The sequence below is a fragment of the Oreochromis niloticus genome, linkage group LG18, assembly GCF_001858045.2.
Source record: "Oreochromis niloticus isolate F11D_XX linkage group LG18, O_niloticus_UMD_NMBU, whole genome shotgun sequence".
Classification (NCBI taxonomy): domain Eukaryota; kingdom Metazoa; phylum Chordata; class Actinopteri; order Cichliformes; family Cichlidae; genus Oreochromis; species Oreochromis niloticus.
In genome coordinates this window covers 11,188,365-11,213,409 of record NC_031982.2, presented here as the reverse complement: position 1 = coordinate 11,213,409, position 25,045 = coordinate 11,188,365, and the positions used below count along the sequence as shown (strand labels likewise).

General features: G+C 38.9%; 1 protein-coding gene across 4 annotated transcripts; it reads left to right on the top strand.

Moving 5' to 3' along the window:
• Positions 1–286: 286 nt before the first annotated feature.
• On the top strand, positions 287–23,186 carry kdm4ab (lysine (K)-specific demethylase 4A, genome duplicate b). Of its 4 annotated transcripts, none has more exons than XM_013270712.3 (23): positions 287–471; positions 2,786–2,930; positions 3,028–3,203; positions 3,350–3,464; positions 3,590–3,783; positions 4,127–4,176; positions 4,304–4,407; positions 4,503–4,640; positions 4,754–4,980; positions 5,761–5,927; positions 6,046–6,713; positions 10,124–10,231; positions 10,435–10,543; positions 10,823–10,998; positions 11,645–11,858; positions 12,374–12,453; positions 14,582–14,637; positions 15,537–15,645; positions 16,509–16,700; positions 18,500–18,670; positions 18,777–18,896; positions 19,613–19,705; positions 21,689–23,186. In XM_013270712.3, exons 2-23 carry the CDS (start codon positions 2,808–2,810, stop codon positions 21,824–21,826), a joined length of 3,528 nt encoding a protein of 1,175 aa, XP_013126166.1. In that variant the 5' UTR covers positions 287–471; positions 2,786–2,807; the 3' UTR covers positions 21,827–23,186. The 4 variants fall into 4 exon arrangements, with proteins under 4 accessions (XP_013126166.1, XP_005476125.1, XP_013126174.1 ...); XM_005476068.4 differs by having other exon boundaries at positions 10,432–10,543; XM_013270720.3 differs by lacking the exon at positions 10,124–10,231.
• The last annotated feature ends 1,859 nt before the right edge of the window (positions 23,187–25,045 follow it).

The following is a 25,045-nucleotide window of genomic DNA, read 5'->3' as shown; positions in this document are numbered from 1 at the left end:
GACCCCTTTAACAAAACTTTGTATACCCTGCTGAATGAATACCTTCTTCTATATTATCTTGAGCTGAACCTTTAAAGAACAAAGACTGTAATATGAACATTTTAGCAACATTTGTTTAAAAAATTAAATATAATGATATCCATCTTTTGTAGGTAAAAAGTGAACTATTCCCTTGACTGATACAGTCATATCAAATCTCGTGGTTACAGAAAGACGGTTTTTGCGGTCTTATGACGTGCCTCAGAGTGGCTCTCTGATTGGCTAAGCGTCTCCCATGCGTGTTGTGGTAAACAAAATCTGAGGAGCGTGTACATGCGTAGAGCTGGTAATGGAGGATACTCGTCTACTCACAGGGGGCTTAGTTAGCAAGCTGTGTTTTGTCTGTTATGTTCTAGGTCGCCGCTTGTATTGATTACGACGATATCAACAACGCAAGGGACAGCTTCTGAGAGAATTAAGCAGCGGTGGTAGGTAAGTGCATGTCGAGCTGTCTTCGTCGTAGAATGTGAACTTCTGAACTTACGATGCTAATATGTAGAGGCGATGCTAGCCCTTTCAGGGTGCAGTCTATTTCCTGACAAAACATCATTGATTTGACAAATGATAGTTTCACTTTTAGTGTTGTCTGTGTAATTCAACCCGAACAATCATTTCAAACGATGCTTTTTGGAATAATTTTTATATATTTCATATACCTGTGATGTGAGAACTTAAGCTACCGCTATGCAAGTTTGCAAAGATGACACTATACGAATTCGCTGGATAGTGTATACTAGCGTTGGTGGAAACTGTAATACGGAGCATAGTCTCAGCCCATGTCGGTGTTAACGTGAACTAAGGTTAGGTCAGTTAACGCTAGCCTTCTGAAATCTGCTGCCTGTCACTTTAGAATTAAGGTTTAGTCATATAGTTCACTTTCAGTACTATGTCCTAGTTTGCAGTGTTGCGGACGTCACCAGAGCTAAATCGGACACCAGTGCTATGCTATCATAGTGGCTAATGCTAACATTATGTGGCGTTACAAGAATCGTTTCCTGCTTGTTTAGCAAGTTTGTAAATGAGCAAATATTTGTTTGGTGGACTTCATCTGCGAGTCCGAATCAAAGAGACTGATAAATGGCCGCAGGTTTTTCGGGGGCGGGTACAGCACTTCACAGGCTAGCTTGTTCCACATTAATGCAATGCTGAAACTTACAAGTGTGCAAGTGCGAACAGACAACAAGGACATTTAAGGACACATTCGCATTAAATAAGATTATGTTTTCCGTACAAGACCGTGGGAGCGTTTTAATTCAATGGCAAACGTGTACGTGGTGTGCGCCCACTACAGGACGTATTGAGTACTGAGGCGCTGTGACGATCCTGACGGAAACCACTACTATTTATAACACAATATTTTGACGGCTGCTTACTACAGCGTGAAGATTTAGTTGAGTTGTAGTATGAATAATATCAATAAAATCATAAATACAAATCCATTACTGTGCAGAAGTCTTGAGTCACTAGTTGTTTCTATATATTTCGCTTCCAAAGAGCCAGACTTTCTTGTCATTTTTAAAGTGGTCTCAAGCAATAATTTCTGATGGTTTTCTGAAGGTCTTTCATAGTTTTTCTTGGACATTGGCTGCTTTTTCACTTATTTTCAGTCCAGTTCTTGTTCCTGCACATTTTCAGAGAATTTGACTTGTTAAGTCAGTAATTTGTTCCAATTTGTTTTGGTGAATCCATAAAAAAGCCTAAATGTAACACACTCTCCAAAAGTTGAATCTGTTCATCTGGACGTAGCGTTTTGTGGGAGAAACGTTTCGTCACTCATCCAAGTGACTTCTTCAGTCTCAGCTGACTGCAGGTTTCCCCAAACCTTATAAACAGTACATTTGCATAATGACTGAAACCAGCCCACTGAAGGAACAATGGGCTGTGAGGTCAGTTCCTTAATCATAATTATGCAAATTCCCATGACCATTGATCAACAATCACTGACCAAAACCCACTGATCAAAGAACACTGATCAATGGCCATGAGTACCATTCACAGAGAGTTGGGGAATGGCTGCAATCACAGCATTGTAAGATGCTATCTCAAAAGTCATGTCCCTTCAGTAGATCCATCTATTGTTCACTGAAGCCTTATCAGAAATGGTCTCAATGAATGATGGCTGTGATGAAGCCATTCTTAAGGAAGGGGAATGGGGAGGAAAGGCTGAGATATGCCAGACTAGCCAAGAACTGGTCTGAAAAACAGTGGCAACAGGTTTTATCGAGTAGAAATTGTTTTTTTAAAGTTTTAGTTCAAATCATCATCAAAAAAGAGCATAGAAGTGCTTGTGTGAATGGGTGAATGAGGCAAGATGTGTAAAGCACTGAGTGCTCAGAGTAGAAAAGTGCTATATAAGAACCAGTCCAAGGCTAAGTCACAAGAGAATAACTATGAAGACATATACATTATATAAATATAAAGAAATTATAAGAAGACTTGGCTAAGAGAGTTCAGGCTGTGTCGATGGCTAAAGGTGGTCAAATATTGGCTGTCAGAATCTTTTTCTCTTCTGCTGTATTTCCATGTATGTTTGCAGATCTTTCTCATTTTCCTAGCAAAAAAAATATGTTATATAAAAGTTGTGGCTCAAGACTTTTGCACAGTACCTTATTTTACATTGGAAAAAAAAATATTTGTTTAATCTTTATGTGTGAAGGGCAACATGTAAGTTCCACTTAAATGTGTTTCCCTTTGCATGCAAATTGTTTTGCATGCCACAAAATACTTTGACCATTTACATTTGCAGGCGCTGCCATCAAGTTTTGGAAATGGCTTCGGAAGCTTCCAAGGGGATTATGACTTTTTATCCCACTGCCGAGGAATTCAAGAATTTCAGGCGCTATGTTGCATATATGGAGTCAAAGGGAGCACATAAAGCAGGCCTGGCTAAAGTAAGTGCTAACACAACATATGCTAACACTTGGTCCATTATTTGATATTTTTATGCAGCCATTTTCAAAGCTTCACTGTCTAATGTTTTCTTCCAAGATTGTCCCACCAAAAGAATGGAAGCCCAGACATTCTTATGATGACATAGATGACTTGGTGATACCTGCACCCATTCAGCAGGTTGTGACAGGTGTGTCAGGTCTCTTCACGCAGTACAACATACAGAGGAGATCCATGACGGTGAGAGAGTTTCGCAGGGTTGCCAACAGCAACAGGTGAGAAGCGCAAAATTAAAGAGGTTGAAGATTTTTGTTTTCTGATGTGTCTTGAGTACTAATACTAACATAATCAATCTTTTCATGCTTTAAATCTGTGGAATTGGTCAATGATAATAAACGTTTTTCTTTTTCTTCTTTTACAGGTACTGTAGTCCACATTATGATAACTTTGAGGAGCTGGAAAGGAAGTACTGGAAGAACGTGACCTTTAATGCTCCTTTATATGGGGCAGATGTTAATGGAACATTGTATGATCCAGTGAGTTAACATTATTTCACCCGGCACACAAGCTGATAACATCACTGATCATACTGTACTGACTGATTCTGTTTCTAAGTCTCATTTAAAAAACAATTCTTGTTTTGTTTTCTGTTTACTGGTAGGATGTCAAGGAGTGGAATATTTGCCATCTGGACACCATTTTGGATACTGTGGAGCGCGACAGCGGCATCACTATTGAGGGTGTTAATACACCCTACTTGTATTTTGGCATGTGGAAGACCACCTTTCCATGGCACACAGAGGACATGGACCTCTACAGTATCAATTATTTGCACTTTGGAGAGCCTAAATCATGGTAATTTTATCTAATAGTAACTTGCACACAGTGGGTTTTTAAAAAAAAAAAAAAATAGTGGTTTCTCGTATCTGCTTGAAACTCGGGGGTTGCGGGTTGGGCGTGAGTGCTGTTTCATGCGTGGGTGCTGAGGCCTTTGACATGCAAAGGGTTTTCATTTACATTAGACAGTTTCGTCTCTCAAGGTGTTAAAGAAGAGGCAGAAATAGCAGTTAACTGTTAAGTGTGTACACAGTGTTAAAACTAAAGAAAGCATTCAACTTGTGCATAGAAACCAGGCTGAAAAGATGTAGGGCAGATGGATACATGCACCAAGTAATTTTCAGCATTTGATTGTCTGCAGGTATTGTATTCCTCCAGAGCACGGGAAAAGATTTGAGCGTCTGGCTCAAGGTAGGTGGCCAGTAGGATATTTTCTGTAGATATGTGTTATATAGCTATACAATGACTACATCACAGTCATGGAATCTTTTACTGTAATATTCATATTTCACTGGAGATTTGATCTCTTTCCTTCTAGGCTTCTTTCCCAATAGCGCTCAGAATTGTGATGCCTTTCTAAGGCATAAGATGACTCTGATCTCTCCTTTTGTACTGAAAAAATACAGCATTCCATTCGAAAGGGTAACTTTTTTGTAACATTTTATCATATTTTCAGCCATGACACAAGCTAAATGCATGAACTGCACTTGCTTATTGTTTTATTATCTCTTCATTAGATTACTCAGGAGGCTGGGGAGTTCATGATCACTTTCCCATATTCCTATCATGCTGGTTTCAACCACGGCTTCAACTGTGCAGAGTCCACCAACTTTGCTACAGAGAGATGGATTGAATATGGCAAGCAGGCAGTTTTGGTGAGGACAATCATTCACAGTGTCGAAGAACAAATTGATTCTTATCTTAGTGGAAAGAAATAAGTTTTATTATTACTTAAAACACAATCTGTGTATGCATTTTTTCCCTTTAGTGCTCATGCCGTAGAGACATGGTGAAGATTTCCATGGATGTCTTTGTGAAAAAGTACCAGCCAGATCGCTACGAACAATGGCTTGAAGGCCGAGACCAGGTGCCTATTGACCACTCACGACCCACCCCAGAAGCTAAGGAGTTCTTGGATGAGTCCTTTAATGACATCACCAGCAGCAGTGAGACTAGCTCCATCAAGAGCTGTGGGGAGGACGGACAGTGGAAGAGGTGGGCCATTTACTGTACAAATGAATCTCTTCGTGAATATGAACTTTTCCTCTATGGAGACAAGGAGCATCAAATTGACATTATAGGTGTATCTACTAACAATCTTGGACGAGTTTTGGTCTCAGTGACCTCTGACCTTTAGGTTCAAACTCGTCATGTGATAACTTGAGAACAATGTGACTGTGTGACTGATAGAATTTTGAAACTGATACCATAGCTGTAGCTATGGGTGGGGGTTGGGGGGCTTAGGGATACCAATGGCTGGTGCCAGTGTTTTTACACCTGGTTTCACTTTATCTCACTGTATGTCATAACTTTACTCTTGACCACGGCTATAAGAGTACAAGCAAGAGTGGTTCATAGACTGGTTCTAACACATACTTGTACACTGCCTCTGTTTGGCAACAGTACACACTGTAGGCAGATAGGCAGTCCCTGGAGTTGAGCTGACAGCAGGGGTGCCACCTTTGTGCTACCATAAAACCAGCTTTAGCAGAATATTAAGATATTTATTTCTTAATAAAAGTAGCAATTAAGTACTTCACAAGTGTGCTTTATTAGCAAATTTACCTTAAGGTATCAAAAGTATTCATTCTGCATGTTCCTCACCTGTGTTTTACTGGTGTTCATGGATTAATCTCACTGATGTTGTTTTTTTGCAACATATGTTTAGAATACATCTTCACATTACTTCACATTAAATGGTAGAAAAACATTGATGAAACTGGGAAAATCTGGAACGGTATTAACAAATGCCACATCTGTTTTGTTGAATCTCAGCACTAAACAAAGAATAGAGACCAAAAGACACCGGGTGTGTCTGGAAGTGCCCGAAGAAGTTGTGCCTCATGTTGAAGATGAAGACGATGAAGAGCAGTATGGAAAGCGTCCTAGACTCAGTCTTATACCTCCACGGGCTGTGGCACAAGATGGCAAAAGAAATAAAGGTATTAATATTGTCTCACTGATTCCTGTATGGCAACCAAGAGTCCACTAACAACAGCTGCTTGATGGTGGAGTTGAACAGCGTAGCAAAACTTATTTTTTGTTTCATTTAATTTACAGGCCCACCAAAGTTGGTTGTCACTCCAACCAAGCTCACGTTAATGGATCCATTTCACAGGGGCCTGTCCCAAAGTAAGGGTGACAGTGGCTGCCCTCCTCATTATACCAAGACGCGTGCACCTGCAATCTCATCTCAGTCCAGGTCCAGAAACGGGCATCTCTCAGTCTCAGCAGCCTCTATGTGGACAGAAGTTGGAACTCAGCCTGCCCGCAAAATGGGTGTTGCCAGTCTGCTATTCCACAGGACTCTGAGTCCTAAAGACATTCTTCAGGTGCAGAGCTACAGTCAGGAGACGCAGCGGCAACCCACCACACAGCTACATGTGCACAGCTATGCCAGAGAGCACCAGGCCCGCCATCTCCAGCACAAAACCTTAACGCCGGTTCCATCTTCATCTCAGGCGCCGCGCTGTGAGCAAATGAAAGCACGGCCTCAGTTTGAAATCACTATGACCAAAGTAGCACAGAATAAACAAGAAGCACAAAATATTGTGGCGACGGACAAAGAAGAACATGAACCCAAAACGTCTGTGCCTGTCGAAGCTCTTGCTGAAGTGGAGAAGCCTCAAGTTGAGCCCATAAGCAAGCCTGCTTCCCCGCTGGTTCACACACAGCCACAAGATGTGGACAAAGTGGAAACTGAGGCTCCCAAGAGTAACAAGAGAAAGGTTTGACTTTGTTTTTATATTTCTTTAATATAAAAATTACAAAAATTATGTTTTTATAATAAACAATTACATTAAAGATGTAACAGGGGAAAGATGTTAGTTGTTATATTTGTTCATTTGGTCAGTGTTGTGTTGTATGCATGTTTGAACACGGGCCACAGTGCATGGATTGTTACCAGCAGGCTGCCCAAAGCAGCTTTTAATCACATCTTTGCTTTTTAGTACTGACGCCTATTCTTAGAAAGCAGGTGTTACAACTCAAAACATAACTCTGCCTCTGAGTAGACTAACCTCAAGATGACAAATGATGATTCATGGATTAGCGCAGATCCTGCCTCAGATTATATTAAACTGACAGGCAAAAATCTGCGCTATGGCTGATTTATTTTTATTTATTTATTTTTCTTCCTCTTCAGGCCTTCTCTGCTTGTTCACTCCTATAAAAACACAGACATGTGTCTTCACTGTAGCACTGTATATAGTCATATGGCAAAAACGGCTGTTCATAAACGCCAAACAAACTAATAATAAAAACATATTTATTAGTGCTGTCAATAGATTTTAAAAAATTTACTAATTAATCTCACAATTTTCTGTAATTAATCGCAATTAATTGCAGTTACTTGATCAATAGCCTGGCTGCAATTACACTTTTCAACTTTATGTTTAAGCTTGTAACTGACTTTTATGCAATATAATGAAGTAAATGCAGAATAAACACAAAGAATGTATGCTTAAATTCAAAGAGAATTTGAATAGTTTTCTTCAATCTTTTAGCACAGGTTCTCTCCTGTGAAATACAACTTTTAAAAAACCTATATACTAATAGGTAAATATACACTAATGTATAATATATATTAGTTCTGTCAAACAATTACAATGTCTAATCAGATTCATCACAGGATTACTGTGAATTAATTTTGATTAATCACGATTAAATCTCATCCATTTTTATTGGATATTAATCGCATTTCATTTTGCATGAGCAAACAGACTCGAGAAAAAAGGAAAAATATACGCACTTTAAATGTTTATTGAACATCTTGAACATTCATGTTCACAAAAAACTCTGTAAACATTGAACGAGGATAAGACAGAAGTTATAGTTTTTGATAGTCACACCCCGCTGGAACAACTAACTGATGCCTTAGGGCCCCTTGCCAGCCATCTCGCGCTCACTGTTAGAAACCTTGGTGTTTTCCTGGACAGCGCTTTCAAACTCAAGAAACAGATCTCCTCTGTGGTAAAAAACAGTTTCTACCAGCTGCATCAGATATCTACATACCTCCCTTTGAAGGACCTTGAAAGCTCATTCACGCTCTTATCACTTCCAAATTAGACTACTGCAATTCTCTCTACTCGGGCCTCCCATCTTCCTCTATTAACCGGCTCCAGTTAGTTCAAAACACAGCTGCGCGTCTCTTAACTGGTACTAGAAATTATGCCCACATCACACCAGTTTTAGCCAACCTACATTGGCTCCCTGTTGAATATCGTATCAATTTCAAAATTCTCTTGCTTACCTGTAAAATTTTAAACAATTTGGCTGCCAGCTATCTATGCAAACTCCTCCATTTGTATATCCCTAATAAGGCACTTAGATCTTCCAATCAAAAGCTCCTGACGCAGGTCAGACCGAGGTCTCGTTTGAAGTCCAGAGGTGATCGGGCCTTTGCTGTCATAGCTCCCAGACTCTGGAATAACCTCCCTCCTTATATTCTTTCCTCCGAGTCCATCCAGTCTTTTAAATTGCGTCTTAAAAATAATTATTTTAGTCTGGCTTTTGATTCAAACTAGCATGTTATTTCATGGCTAGTTATGTTTTTTTTAATTTTTTTTTTTACCCATATTGTTCATATTGTTTCCTGCCCTCCTTTTAACTGTTTCTTTTTATTCTGTCTTATGCTATTGCTCTGACCGACTGTGAAGCACTTTGTTGTATTATTATGTGCTATAGAAATACATTTTGATTTGATTTGATTGATTTGAAACATTTATCCACTCTCCCTGTCACTCTTGGTGAGGCACTTCAAGTCCTTGAAACGAGGAACTAAAGCTATGTAAAGCGCGTGTTCTCAACGATATTAATACGTCTGCAGTTTGTTGCAATCCACTTGGCAGTTGTGTCAGTCAATATTTCCGAGGTAGACCTACTGAGTCCCCGATGCTCCGTGAGTGGTTTGTTGCAAGCTGGGTGATGCGTTACCCAGCTACCAGCATCCCCGACTAATGTAAGCTTCCTGTCAGTGTTGATATTTTAAATGTGAAAATTCCTTCTTGCGCAACGTGCATAATATTTTATGTCGGTCGACTGTTCCGTCTTGTTATTTTTTTAATACTCAAATTTCCCATCGAGAGGCCCATTGTGCATTTATCATGTTCCATATTGAGTTGATTGGTTCAGCTGCCCGTCACTACCAGATCAGCTGCCCATTTGCGCATGCGTGAAGGTAACTCTACTTGGACAAACTGCCCGAAATGCGTTGACAAAAACATTTCAGGGATTTTGAGTCATTCTCCACTCCAGATGCGTTAATTGCATTAAAAATTTTAATCATTTTAATCACGTTGGCGGATTACTTTGCGTTAACGCGTTAATTTTGACAGCACTAATATTTATTGTTTTTCTTGTTTGCAAGTAATTAATTACAGGCACTATTAGCATCACTGTTTGATGAACACTTATTTACATATGTGGATAACAGGACATTTTAACGACCCCAGAGTGTCACTGCATGAAAAATTGTTGAGCAAAATGTATTTTAAAAAAACATCAAAGTAAATGTGTAAGTTATGTCAATAGCGTACACGTAACACAGGCATGCTGTTGCAGTTTGTTTTGAGATAAGTTAAATATAATTTGTCAGGATCTGAGTGTTGTAAAATAACTCAGAAAAGCTTCACAGATGTTGGTAATCCTGATTGTAGTGGAAATTGGGTCTAGCTTGATGATGCATGCAATGCAATGTTATGATATCGTTTAGATTTATTTAATAGCAATTTTGGTAAAAATGTATTTTTATTACATGAACAAAAGTTAGTACATCTTAACTCTAAGACATGCACCCAGATTGATTAACAAATCTAGGAAGTGATGGGGAACGGGCAAGTATTTATAGGCTAACAAACTAACATCCGAAAAGGGAATTGTCTCACCTCAAGATGAACAATCTTAGGTTTCACTAAAACCGCTTGCTTTGGTAATACGCATGTGAGTGTCCAAACTAAAACACCCGCAGGACTTTCTGGTTGCTCTGTACTGGTGTGTCTTTCTATGCATAATGTTTGCACACTAATCTCTATTAACATTGTAGTCTTTTTATAATCTCTCTCATTGGTGTGTTGAATTTTAATAGCCATTATTCTAAAATCTGAGATATTCAATGTAATTCATGCTGTTTAAACTACAGAGTAACCAATCCCCCCTCGCGGATAATGGCATTGTCATCCTGAAAGACACCATTCCTGTCATGAAACCAGTGCAAGATGAGCTGAAGGTGATTCCTCAGATTCATCATGTAAGTAGTTAATGCCTGAGACCAGAAGCTTAAAGGCACGGTTGGATCGGATTGTTATCTGGAAAAATGTGCATATCAGTACAGAGCTTCCATTATGCCCGATTATAGGGAGACCTCACTGCAAATTATTTTTGATATGTTTATTACAACGTGCATTATGTGTCCTTTAGTTATATCTTGCTATGCACTTCTTTCTCCAGCAGGTGTCAGACGAGCAGTCGTACTGCAAGCCTGTCAAGAACCAGCAGGAAGCACAGCTGTGTAAGCTGCCTCGTCATCACCCTCTGTTCAGGGAGGCACACAGTGATGACGGTACGTAGTATTTTAGATCCGCTGTGTAATTGTGTGGTGTGTAGTTCGCCAGATTACCAAGCACTGTGTTTACCACAATGATTTTAGGTCTTGTTTTAGGCTTTTAATTTTTTTCCATATCTTTTTCTTGCTATAGCTGCTAATAAATGAACTCAGGTGTTGTAAATTTATAAGACTAAAGTGTTTAATGTTTTTGTTTTATCCTGTCACCTTGTCTTCCTAAAACATAATGGATTCACCATGTCCTTCCTTCGTTCATGGCACACCTGTTATCCATAGATTTATACGTAGATGTGCAGGTCATCCAAGAGGAGAAAGAGGAGTGGGCAAAGCCGCTAACCCAGTTATGGCAGTGTCTGCCATTTAACCCTGATGCAGAGAGGGAATATAACAAACAGATGGGCCAACAGGCTCCCTACTGCTCTATCTGCCTGCTCTTCTACACTCACCATCAGGTAGGAACTAAGGGTCTGATTTACTAAACCATGTGTAATCTACGTAGGTGTGGTTAGTTTTACGAGTGATTCACAAAAGTTCTCGTTTTCTAAACACAGGCAAACTCAGTTAATTTAAATGTCAGTGGGGAAAAAAGACATGTTTTTTTCCTGTTAAGTATTGTCACAGTTAGCAGTAAACTGTGTGTCGCAAACATTAGTAAATCGGTTTGCGTGCTTGATTTAAATAGTCTCCTACGTAAGTTTTGCCCCTTCATAAAGGAACTGCCAGAAATGCATATGTAGCAGGTGTCAGTATGCACTGGCACAGTGGGTTAGTAAGTTAGTTTTGTGTCAGTATACTGTGAATCAAGTTATCTGAACCTATATTTTAGATGTATTGAAGTAGACATCTTGAAGCATCACCAGATTACAGCACTGTTGACTGTCTTGTATTCATCTATATTATATCCTTGCTTCTGCTGTAGAAAGAGCAACTATGGATTTGCAAATAATATAATGTGTTAGATCTATTAAGATACCTCTTTAAACAAAGATTGCAATAAATATGCTGCATGTAGTTCTGTATTCGGTCAAAAGACTGGATTTATCAGAATTTGAGGAGAGCAATGATGCTAACAAGCCTCTAAACTTTTTCTCTTTTAAGTCTGAATCCAACACTGGGAGTTCGAGCGTGACCCTGGTGAACCGTCCAGGGGGCCAACAGTGGTCTAAACCACTGATCCCTGAAATGTGTTTTAACACCCAGTCCAGTAAGATTACTGACAGCGGGGAGGGGCAGCTGTCTAACCCTAATGTAGCCGAGGATGGTACCAGCCGCCTAGTGAGCTGCGCTCAGTGCTGCGTACGTGTACATGCAAGTAAGCCCATTTTCTCTTATGCTTCTATTAAAAATAGTTAGGTAGAAGAAGGCTGAGGGATTATTAAATTAAATCTTAATTACATTTAGTACATCCAAACCTGTTTGTTTTTCTTTAGGAAACTAACACTCAGCTGCTTTTTTTTTTCTTAAGCTACTCTAATAAATAGGCACATAAAAGATGAATACATAAACGCCCCTTTGACGCGTAAAACGATGCAGCCAGTACCTCTAGCAGCTGCTTCACAAAGTCTCAAGTGAATGGTTTTGCTGAATGACGTGCTAGAGTTATTTGCTTTACAGAGAACACGAATGGGGAGTAATGAAAGTGGAAAATTTACTGCAAACAGTAGCCCTCAGTTTTGTTTTTTATATACCTTGTGCACTGCTAACAGTTGATGGTTTAAGAATATTTTACTTAGAAAAGCAAAATAAGAATAAGCAAAAAGTTGATTTTAGCATCTCTGCCCTTTTAGGCTTTGAAATGTCTGAGTTTGTTTTTTCCGGTTGTTTTAGGTTGCTATGGCATTTCCAGGGATGATGCAGAGCTAGATGAATGGCTGTGTGCCCGCTGTGAGGCTGACGCCATCACTGAGGTTAGTTAATGAAGGCGTATCCTTCTTTTTTCTTTTTTTCTTTTTTTCTTTTTGACAGGTTAAAATAAGTCTTTAGCTCTGCTTAGTTATAAACTTGTATCTAAATGAACAATTTAGTACATGTATTTAGTCTAAATGGCATCACATCCATTAGTGTTAGCTTGTGTATGTTGATTATGTTACAGGATGTTACAGCAAAATCAAGTGTTTAGCAGGATAGTCTGCTGCTTGGAAAGGCTCATAAATGGAGGCAGCTTACCACTGGAATCTTAATGGGCCCCATTTGTGTCACTCTTTCATAGTGGTTCTGTTTTCTGCTAACAGAAACGGATGAATGTCTGTTAAAACACACAAAAAACGTGTGTATGTCTTTAATTAAGTGTTAAATGTAAAGTAAAATTAGATGAGGTAAGATGTAAACAATTTATAAATTTGTGCTAAGCCACATTCGCCATATAGGATGATAACACACTTGCTGTGGGGCCCATTGGCATTGAGAGATCAGTTTCTGTGGTTGCATTGAAACTAACACATGTACTACTTACTAAAAATATATAAACTTGAGGTGGTTCGCTGATTATACCCACACAAAATGATATGAACAGCTTGCTACCTGAAAGTACCTGAAACAAAAAGGATTACCAGTATAGACATGCTGTGTTCACGGCTACCGTCCTCAGAGGAGCAAATCATTAGTTTTTGTGTTCTGCAATTCAATAACTAGAACTGCAGAACTTGTATAACAGAGACTTCTATTGTGAATTTATTTGACTGAAGTTGTAATGATTTGCAGCTCCTGCTGCTGCTGCAAAAAATCATTTGGCAATTTTGTGAGTGTGAAGATACCTTTGTATTTTTAAAACAGTGTCTGCATATGTGCACATGCCGATTCTTTCTCTCTGTCAAAACATTGTTGTAGTAGTAGTACTACTACTACTAACAATAATAATAATCATGATAATAATAATCATTATGATAATAATAATAATAATTTATATTATTTCATGGTACAGAATAAAGCATAACTGTTCACGTCAGCACTACAGAATTGGCTTGTTGACAGCCGCATCATTAAAACTTGGCTCTGTATGACGTCGCTTCCTCTCTGCAGAGATAGCGTTAGTGGCCCCTTCCTCTGGGTGGACATTTATTTTTCCCACCTTTTGTTTTCAAAAATTATCTCAAAATTTCCTTTGCTCTCAGCATTCCCATCAGCTCAAAACAATAGGGAACTATTCTGGGAATGTGTCCTGAAGATAGTCCAAATCCCTCTGACCACTAGTGGGCAGTGCTCCACTGTACACTTCATTAAGCCTGAGACGATGTTCTGTAGTTTTGTGTTTTTTGACTTGTGGAAGTTTTCGGTCTTATCTTACTTGAGGTCATGGTTTAAGTATGCGAAAAGGTTTTTTTTTTGTTTTTGTAGGTTTACTTAAAATTTTATTGAACAGATGTCCTTGTTCTGTTTTTAGCGAATCTTAGGGCTTAATCAGGGTTCAGGGTGTCCACGTTAAGCTGTTACTTCCCCATGGTTCTTGTATCAGTGCTTTTCTGGTTTATATCTCGTATAAAGGTTTCTAAAAAAAAAAAGGTGTATAGAAAGCAAATAAAAATAGCTTGCAATAATTATTAGTTTTATTCACAGAAAAGTAAATAGTAACAAAATAATAATATTTAAATGTTACTGCCTAGCATAGCTTTAAATGGCTTTAAGAGACTTGATTCATTCAAGTCTTTTTGTCCAAATTTTTAAAAGTGAAATAAACAGAATTTTTTTAAAGAGAGACCTGTCCTGCATGTCAGTGATTCTTTCATGAATTTTGTCCAGCTTTTTGTTTATTGGCGACACTCAGCGGTTTACTTACTTGAAACATGCTGAGGTGGTTTTTTCCTGTTCTAGCACGTGTCTGTTGGGTTTGTAGGACAAACAAATGATCAGACGAGATTGAGCTTCATATGACTGATTTTTTTTTTTTTCATGCAAACCTTTACATAATTGTGGTTTTCCTCCAGTGTAAACTAAGAACGATATACTGTCCTAATGTATCAAAACATCCAATCTGGTGTAATAAGATAAATGAATCATATACCACAGCTAAAAATATATGATGCATGTTTCTGCTTGCAGGACTGCTGCCTGTGTTCCCTGAGAGGAGGAGCTTTACAGAGAGCCAACAATGACAAGTAAGAAGTACTAAAAGAAACAAGCGATGATATTCTAAACACAACTTTGTCATTTACACACAGTAATGCAGCAAGAGGTCGAAACTGGGGCTCTGCCTCTGTCTTTGTCTCTTGAATTTTCTTTTGAACTTCTGAGAACTTAAGACAATAGAACATAAAAAAACCACTTCTACAAAAATATTTCCCTGCTTCTTGGATTCAGTCAATCATGCTCAGAGTCGCGAAATGATGTCATAAAGTTGCCGGCCATCTCTTGCTGTCATTCTCTTTGACAGCTGTAATTTTTGCTTCCTTCAACCTCTTACCTCTGAAATCCATCTCAACCATTAGACCTTTAAGCTAATCTGATTTTTCAAATGCATACAAACACATGCAAGCATGCACGCACACACCCACGCAAACAGGTGTGTTTGTGTGTGGTTGTTGTGTAAACAAACAAACGTCGGTTACCCAAATAGAAGAGATTGACTGTCTTCACTATATTGACTATATGCTTTCTCACATGCACCCGAGTCAGATAATTCCTGGCGCTCTACTTTATTTATGCAAACAATGTGGAGAGCGCCCGAAGGCAAAGACCTTTAGCTCAGGTGATGTTGTCACATCCTGTTAGAGGGTAGAGAATTATCAGTGTGCTGAAGTTCAAATAGCAGATTCGCACACACTGTTAAAGTGATATTATTCAAAAGTCATCTTGAGTTAAGCCCAACTGGAGAAACTAGTTTATCTTTAGATTTTTGTAAATACAAGATGGCAATTTTTTAACAGTTACATTCCTTTGTTCAATATTGAATATGTGTAGACAATAACATGTATCCCTAACATTCGGTGGGGGTGCTTTGCTGAACATAACCGCGTACTCTTTCTGTGAAATCCACTTCATGTTGCTTTTCACACAGGTGGGTTCATGTGATGTGTGCCATAACTGTGCTGGAGGCTCGCTTTGTCAACATCACTGAGCGGAGCCCTGTTGATATCTCTGCCATCCCACTGCCACGTTTCAGACTGGTAAGTCAGTACAGCTGTGTACTGTAGGATTACCCATGAGTGCGGTGACCCACACAATGTCACGTGTTTTGTAGATTCAGGGATATAGGTAATTCCTGTGAATGTGGAATGCATCTGTCCTGAAATGACATGGTAGTTGCCTGCTGTGTGTTTGTGTCTTTTCCACTTCCAAGCACAAGGGTACTTGGGAAACTGATGTCATGAGTTTGTAGTTTTCACACATCACTTTTATTTAACTACTGTGCTGCCTGTTGGACTGTCACCACAGTTTTACTTCTTGTTTTTGTATTTTCTAAAAATAAAGAAAAAGTACCGCTTAACTGTGAAATGACATGACCTACTCACTCACTCTGTCCCTCACACACACACACACACACACACACACACACACACACACACACACACTTTTTTAGCTTCCTGTCAGCTCAACAAAGTAAATTTCAAAATAATGTACAAGGATTGCACTATCCTTATCTTGTAGTTTGTTTGAGATGTAAGCATTGTGATGGAAATAATGAAGGAATTCAGTTACAATAGTTGGGCTTGTTACACGTCTGTAACACAAAGGAACCTTTGTCAAAGGTTCTACTTTTACGTGTGTTTAAATAAGACACATGATGTCACTAAATTGTCAACAGGAAGTTGTATAATTTCCTCCCTCATGTCTGCATCTCACTTTGTGTTTGGGGCTGCCTTTTATAATTCATTTCTGGCTTCCTTCCTCTCATCCTCCCTGCTTGGCTTAGACGATTTTTCTCCTTCTTCCCTTCTCATGTTTTTTGTTTTCCTAGTCTCCCACTTACAATATAGAACACTTAATTTCACCCCCTTATTCCACTCTTTTGTCTTTTTTTCTCCGGTAGAAATGTGTGTACTGCAGGAAACGGATAAAGAGGGAAGTGAAAGGCTGCTGTGTTCAGTGCTCCCATGGGCGTTGCTCCACGGCATTTCACCCCACATGTGCTCAGGCAGCTGGTGTCCTCATGCACCCAGATGATTGGCCATTTATTGTCTTCATCACCTGCCACAGGCACAGAGCACCAGCCATACCTGAGGTAATCATTGAAAGTCCCAGTCTAGCCAGTAATAATTTCTGAAGATACTGTCCTGTGAAGATGTGTTTAAGGTGTAAAACAGATTACCAGTGAAAGGAAATAACAAATAAATTTGCCCTTTTCTCGGCATGAGCTTACACTGCTTAGCTTGGATTTCCATAGAATTCTGTATTCAATCATCCCAAAATTGTTTATTTCAGAGATGAAGCATTTTCAGTTCCTCAATGTAAAGAAGTGTTAGTTCCACATTATCAGCAAGGTTTAAAATGACCCTGAATGGCTTTCTTGGACTTTGATTTAAAGAGCAATTAAATCTGATGGGTAGGTTAATGAATACTGTTAAATTAGTTACTTTTTCATACACTTCCAGCTGAATGTATAGAGATTCTGCGTCATAAAAAGAACATAATACCATTTCAAGGTCTCCTTGAATGGCATTGTTACATTCAAAGTTCAGATCTAAAGTTGCGGTCTAGCAGCACGTCTAAACATCTTACTGTGAGAGATACTTGATGAGTTGCTGTATTTCAAAAGTTGCTGAAAAAAATGTACCAATATGTATTAGGCAGTTAGGCAATCTAAGCTGCTAATTTGCAGTGGTGTTGTACGGTTTACAGTGATGTGCTGTGTTGGACTGGTGCAGGCGAAGCTGTGGTTTTGGTTTCATTAAGGGTAGCAGGGTAGTAATATAAATTCAAGGTTATGATTTTGTTTAGCTTCACACATTAAATTCTACCTTTTGTACTAGCTTCATAGTGTATAGAGGGTTGGAAATCAGCCATATAGCCCTCTGCCTATATCTGTGGAATTCAGTTGGCTAAATCCACAAAAGAGCGGTAAATATAGTAGGCGCCTTTACACAAAGAAAAAATTTAACTGGAGTGCTCAACAGATATTATTAAGTGACTTTTTTTAATGTAACTCTTTGCCCCACCCTGCACTGCTGATTAAGTGGTTTAGTCTGCAGCTCCTTGTGTCCACATAGCCAGTAAAATAGTTAATGTTGTTTACACTGCTGTGTAAACTGTGGCATGTGTTGTTGTAGCATTTAAAATTCCTTTTTTTCATTTATGTTATCAGTTGATAAAGTTTCTTTGCAACACAATGCTTTTATAAAGTGAGAACTGTCTTGCCTTCCGTTGTAGCTTCCAGCACAAGCTTAGTCAGCCGTGCAGCACCATAACAGCTGGAAGCTTGCACAGGGATTTCTGCTTTTGCATGTTGAAGCTTTGATTCACTAAGGCTACGTTCACACTGCAGGCGAAAGCGCATCAAATCCGATTTTTTTGACCCTATGCGGCCCATATCCGATCATGGTATGACAGTGTGAACGGCACAAATCCGATATTTTCAAATCCGATCTGGGTCACTTTCGTATGTGGTACTGAATCCGATACATATCCGATGTTTTAGAAAGCGACAGCTGTTTGAACGGTCATGTCGCATTAAATCCGTCTTTTACGTCACTGACACAAGACAGACGCCAATTATCAGCGCCGGAGAAGACATCGCGAAGGCTTCCTGGCCATCCGGTGTAGATGTTAGTGAAACTGTTGGGAAGACAACGTGAAGATTTTATTTGTACTGTATAATCTGCAGATTCTGACAGAAATCTGCAGCTATCCTTTGAAGCACCGCTCCTCTCTAAAACAGCAGGGATAATGTTTAAACATTACTGTAACCTGTTATCTTTATTGCACTACAGCCACTGTTTTACGCTTTATTTTAGGGCTGTAGGGAAAAAATTAACTTTGAAGTAATAGCATTTGATTAACACTCAGTATGTTTGTCTTCCACAGCGCAGCAAAGCTGCCATGCAGGAACTGGCAGTGGGCCAAAAGGTGATCTGTAAATACAAGAATGGCCGTTACTACCAGAGCGAATTGCTGGAGCTAACCACGGCTACGTTTTATGAAGTGGTTTTTGACGACGGCTCATTCAGCGACAACCTCTTCCCTGAGGATATTGAGGTTAATAAACTTTCACATAGCTAAAGCTGCCCTTACATTTTCCTTTTCTAAATGCCCTCCCATTCAAGATGGCCGGAGTTCAATATTTGTTTTCATGTGTTTGTAGAACCGGGACTGCGTCCGCCTCGGCCCACCTGCCAAAGGTGATGCTGTTCAAGTTCGATGGACAGATGGGCTGATATATGGAGCCAAGTTTGTAGCTTCCCACTCCATCCCCATGTACCTGGTAAGCATGTGTCTGTTTGTCCCTCTGATCCTCATCAGCTTCATCTCTGTTTGACTTCATCAACACACAAAATGCTGGGTTAGGCTGACTGTAAAGTCTTGGTGCTCTGGTTTAATAATTAACATTTTGTCATGTTAAACAAATGGTTGCTAACAAGTTTGTAATACTTTAAGATGAAGGGTCTTTATCAGTCATGTTTTTAAGCTCTATACAGAAAATAGATGCGAGTTTTGATGGGAGATCAGTTTGTCTAATTCTCATGAATGCAGCGTGTTTAAATATGTTTAAAGAATTTCTTGGCAGAAAGAAGAACTACATAATAAGTTGTCTAAGATCAAGCTCAATGTGGATAAAATGTTTTTCTTTAATACAAATATACATTTAAAACAGAAGAATTCATGTGGCCGGGATGAGAAAAATTCACTTTAACATCAAACAGGATAAAGGACATTTTATGCCGGAGGGAGGTGAACTTTACTGTTACATCTGTCAGGAGCGGAGTCAGACATTTCACTTTTTGTCACACTTACTTGATGACATTAATCTTTGTTGCCCACCTATTGAATGTGAATTCTACTATGGCTATGAATATAATTATTATGTGACACAACGGCATACAATACAGTATGAGGAGTAGAAATATTCAAATATGCTTTCATTTAAGCACTTCCTACGTGTGTGTGTGTGTGTGTGTGTGTGTGTGTGTGTGTGTGTAGGTGGAATTTGAGGATGGCTCACAAATCTCTGCCAAGCGAGAAGACATCTACACTCTAGATGAGAATCTGCCTAAACGAGTCAAGTCAAGAATGGTGAGCTAAAAATCCCAATCCTTTATGTTATGTGGAAATGAATATAACACCAGTTGTTGGGATGCTGTGTAAAATGTAACTAAAAACAGTGGAATGAATAACTTAAACTCATATTTTATTTACAATAGAACATAGAAAGCATATCAGATGTTACTTCACTCAAAGACATTTTACTATTTCATGAAAAGTATTAGTAACATGTCTCAGAAGTCTGTACAGGGCTAATAAAAGGTTGGGAGAGTAAGTAGTATTAAAATAAACAGCTTGAGGGACACTTTACAACTAACTGTTTTAATTGGCAGCAGGTCAGTAACATGACTCATCTAAAGAGTATCTCAGAGGTGGTTCACCAATCTACAAAAACCTGCATCCACAAATTGTCTCACAATTTCAAAATAATGTTCCTCAGTGTAAAATTACAAAGACCATGTATATATCGTCACCTACAGCAGCTGTCCCCAACCTTTTTTGTGCCACAGGCCGGTTTATATCCCACAATATTTTCACGTACAGGCCTTAAAGTTTTCGCAGATAAATACAACAATAAAACCAGTACCGGCACCAAAAGAAGAAGATTTATTCATAACACACAGGAAAAGACCCAGGGAAACAGAGTTAACGATAAAATCGGAAAACCCCCTGAAAACCATAAATTTCACACCCGAGCCTCAACTCTCGCGGCCCGGTACCAAACGACTCGGGCTCGGGGGTTGGTAACCGCTGACCTACAGAACATAATATCAACAGATTCAGGGAATGTGGAGAGATGATCTTCAGACCTTTTACCAAAATCCAGGAGACAAAGTCCAAAATTAGTATTGGACAGTGTTGGTCAAGTTACTTGAAAAAAGTAATCAGTAACTAATTACTGATTACTTCCCCCCAAAAAGTAATCCCGTTACTTTACTGATTACTTATTTTCAAAAGTAATTAATTACTTAGTTACTTAGTCTTCAGGCCCTCAGGCAGGACTGCATTAAAATCATTCCATGGGGCTCAGGAAAACTTCCAGTAATCACTGTCTGTGAACACTGTAGACCATGCCATCCACAAATGCAGGTTATAGCAAAAGAAGCCATAATCACTGCTGTCTTCACTGAGCCAGAGCTCATTTAAAATTGGCTGAGACATACTGGGAAACTGTTCTGTGGTTAAAAATTTGAAATTCTTTTTGGAAAATATGAACATTACATCTTCAAGACTACGGTGGAGCTTATAATCAGCACTCTGCTGGTATGGAGATGAATAACTGCCTGTGAAATTGAGAGTTTGCAGATCTGGAAAGGTAGCGTGACAACTGAAAGGTATTACAGGTGTTAGAGCAACATGTGCCCCATCCAGATGACACCTTTTCAGGGAAGACCTTGTGTATTTCCACAAAATAATGCAAAACCGCTATTACAACAGCGTGGTTTCATGCATTAAAAAATCTGACCTCATTGCAGTCTAGACCTTTCACCTACTGAAAACATTTCAAGTATCATGAAGTGAAACGTTCAACAAAGAGCCGAGACTGTTGAGCAACTATACTTTATTAGGTCTTTATTAGACAAGAACAGGACAGCAAGCCTCAGTTCTACAAATGTACTCTTGTTAACTGATGAGGGGATGATTAATCTTTAACTATTTTTCTGTGTTCTATTATGAGTAACAATGGGGTTTATGAGCTTTGCAGAACATTACAATCTGTTTTTATTACTCCTCAGCTCTGATAGGCTGATAGGGTATTGTCGTCACCCTGCTGGGTGGACGACATGGACACCCAACTTTGTGAACACGATAGCTTGAGAACGAGGTGACGTAGGATGCACGTAGGTGCATCTACTTTGAAGGTTGCGGAGTGGGACTGGTGACCGTATTTTGTTTTCTTTTGTCCTTCTTTTCTACACACCTAGCCAACTTTGTTGTGGAATTGCAGTTGTGTGTTTGCAACACATCTGTATAACCAAGTGGTAATTTCTGTATCTCCTGTCTGCTTTTCAGTCGGTGGCATCAGACATGCGTTTCGAGCTCTTCACACAAAACGACGTCAAGCAGAACACCAAAAGGCAACGGGTCATCAATTCTCGATATAGAGAGGACTACATTGAGCCCGTCATCTATCGAGCGATCATGGAGTGACATCCTTTTCTTTCTGCGGCTACTGCTTAAAGGATTGACCGCCCCTCCTGTTCTTCCACGGCCTGCCAGGCTCCATATTTATAAACTACGGCTGGGACTTTAACTGACTCTTGTGTGCTTTGAATAATATTCATAGACATTCATGTCCCATTGCAGTCTGGAGATTGCTTGTTTTCCCCCATTTCATCATTTTTTTTCTTTCTCTCAGGAAGAAGCCATTAATGAATTAAATGTGAAAAACGTTGGATATTTTCTTTGTTCACTGCCACCCTGATTAGCAGCTGTTGACTAAAAAACTTTACATGTTATACTGCGAAAACATATTTCTCACTTAAATCACAAATAACTGATTCTGACTGATGTTTGCTTAATATTTTCACAATATTTTTGCCATAAAAAAAAAACTTGTTGATGGAGGTTTTCTCAAGTCTGTTTTTTTTTTCTCCACTGATGCAGACACACTGTAGCTGTTGACCTTATCAGTTTGAGTTATGAAGAACTGTGTCAAATCATAAACCCCAAAGAACTCAGTTTCTCTGTCACAGTTTTAACAACAGTTGATCTTGTTGCTTATTGCGTTTTTGTGGTTGAGAAATACGTTTAGAGTATGTAGTTTACCCATACATAGTTGTGTTATTGTGCATCTACTGTGAAGACGGAGAACGTTTGACATGTTTTATAGGCCCAAGCCTTACACTTCAGAGGGCCTACAATACCTTGGTTTATCTTGGTTTATTATAACTATTGTAAGTAATGTTATTACTATACTTTTATTTATGCAAGTGCATCAAGTTTGAAAACAAAGCTATTTTTGTCATGTCCTTTTCACAGTCTGTAGAAAACCTCAGATGTATTTATATTTATTATATTGACTGGTTTTCAGACATGCTGTCCAAGCTGAGGCTCGCGTTTGCTCTGCAGTGACCTCGGGAGGTAAAGATTATTATTGCTAAATTTGCTCAAATAGCTTAGTTATCTTCCTTCTGAGCATTTTTTATTTTTTTATTTTTGTTTTTTTAGGCTTATTGCCTCAACTAAGTGGAGATTTTGTGTTTCTGATAAATGCTAGCTTTAGAGATCGCAGTTTCAGATGATAGTTCGATCCCTGATGACAAACAACCGAGACAGCTCATTTTTGGATTTAGGTGAGTTTGCTTTCATGTGCAGTCCCTTGAACCTGCTTTAAAACAGACTTGTGCAGAGGATTACAAACCTCTGTAAGATGACCTTTGCAGATACCTTTTAGCTGTGATCATGGCTACTATTGGGTTTCCTTTGGTCCTGTCTCCATGGCAGCATTAAGTCTGTACACTCTTTGCAAACACCGACTGTTTGAGTAAAGTTTTGAATATGAAAAAGACCCTGGTGTAATTTATTTTCTCTATAAAACCCTGGCATGTACTAGCATGTAGCCTCCAATAGGTCAACTATAAATGAAGCTAAATGATATCCACCTAAAAACTGTACTTCACAAAAGTCAATCTTTTTTTTTTCTTTCAGGCTAAACAGAAAATCATTACATCAATAAGTCTGCTCTGCTTTTCTCGCCCACTCCTGCTTTTCCATGAGTTAGGGAGGGAAAGAATGCTGCTGTCAGATAGTGGTAATAGCTCTATTAATATCTATCAATGGATAGATGGATGGATAGATAGATAGATTTGCATATGTTCTTGGATGATGCAAAGAATCACACTGGTTAAGGATAATGTTTGAGTCAAGAGTAAGTGAAGTGTTGATTTTAGTGAAAACAGGAAGTACACAGTTAGCACATGATTAGAGTATCTCTTTTAAAATCAGCATATTTGCAACTCTAATATGCACATTGCAAATGTACAGTGACTTTGCAGATAAACAACTTCTTCAGTTTATCCTATAACTATGATCGTTTACATTGCATTATCATACTGACATTAATATAGGCAAAATTATTCGGGGGGGCATTTTCTAATTTAGGAAAAGAAATGGTGTGCGATTTGATTCAATTTTGTTTCTATAGCACTAAATCACAACAGCAGTCACCTCAAGGCACTTTATACTGTAAGGCAAAGACCCTACAATAACACAGAAAAAATAATTACATGACCCCCTATGAGCAAGCATTTGGTGACAGTGGGAAGGGAAAAATCCCTTTTAACAGAAACCTCCCAAAACCAGACTCGGGGAGGGGCAGCCAATCTGTGGTGACCAGTTGGGGGTGAGGAGAGGGAGACAGGACAAAACACTGACTGTGGAAGGGAGCCAGAGTTTAGTAATAACTAACGATTAAATGCAAAGTGATGTATAAACACATAGTGAGTGAAAAGAGGTGAGAGAAAGAGAAGCACTTCTGCATCACCATATTAGGCCTACTGCAGCATAACTAAAGGAGGATTCAGAATTAAGGGTCTAACTGTAAGTTTGATCATAAAAGGAAAGTTTTAAGTCTAATTTTAAAAGTAGAGAGATTGTCCGTCTCCCGAATCCAAACTGGGGGCTGTTCCATAGAAGAGGGGCTGGAAAGCTGAAGGCTCTGCTTCCCATTCTACTTTTAAATATCCTAGAAATCACAAGTAAACCAACACTCTGAGAGCAAAGGCCTCTAATGGAGTGATCCAATACTAAGAGGTTTTTAAGATAGGATAGGTCCTGATTATTCAAGACCTCACATGTAAGGAAAAGGATTTTAAATTTGATTCTGGATTTAACAGAGAGCCAATGAAGAGAAGCCAGTCTGGGAGAAATAGTAATCTTTCTTTTTAGTCCCTGTCAGGACTCTTGCTACAGCATTTTGTGATCAACTGAAGGCTTTTCAGGGAGCTTTTAGAACAACCTGATAGTAATGAATTGCAATAGTCTAGAAGTAATAAATACACAAACCAGCTTTTTTTTAGCATCACATGACAGGATGTTATAGATATAATGATCAAATGCAAGAAAACAGTCCTACATATTTGTTTGATATGTGCATTGAAACACATGCCTGGTCAAAAATAACTCCCAAGATTCCTCACAGGGTTACTGAAGGCCAAGGTAATGCCATCATGGACATCATGTTTCTAAGGTGATTTTAGGGCTGAGTAAAGTAACCTCAGCTTTATCTAAATTTAGATGCAAGAAATTAGAGTGCAAACTAGAACTCAGCTTATAAAATCAACAAGCATTCAAAAAACATGACATTTTTTTTTAAGAAAATACAAATCCTATTAAGTATGGGACCCGCTCATCTGTTATCGGTATTGT

Excerpts from the sequence above, each read along its gene's own strand:
- kdm4ab (XM_005476068.4), top strand. The coding sequence starts at position 2,808 with ATGGCTTCGGAAGCTTCCAAGGGGATTATGACTTTTTATCCCACTGCC. Across the intron at positions 3,784-4,126 it reads TTTGGAGAGCCTAAATCATG|GTATTGTATTCCTCCAGAGC; the intron begins GTAATTTTATCT and ends GATTGTCTGCAG. Across the intron at positions 18,671-18,776 it reads TCTTCCCTGAGGATATTGAG|AACCGGGACTGCGTCCGCCT; the intron begins GTTAATAAACTT and ends ATGTGTTTGTAG.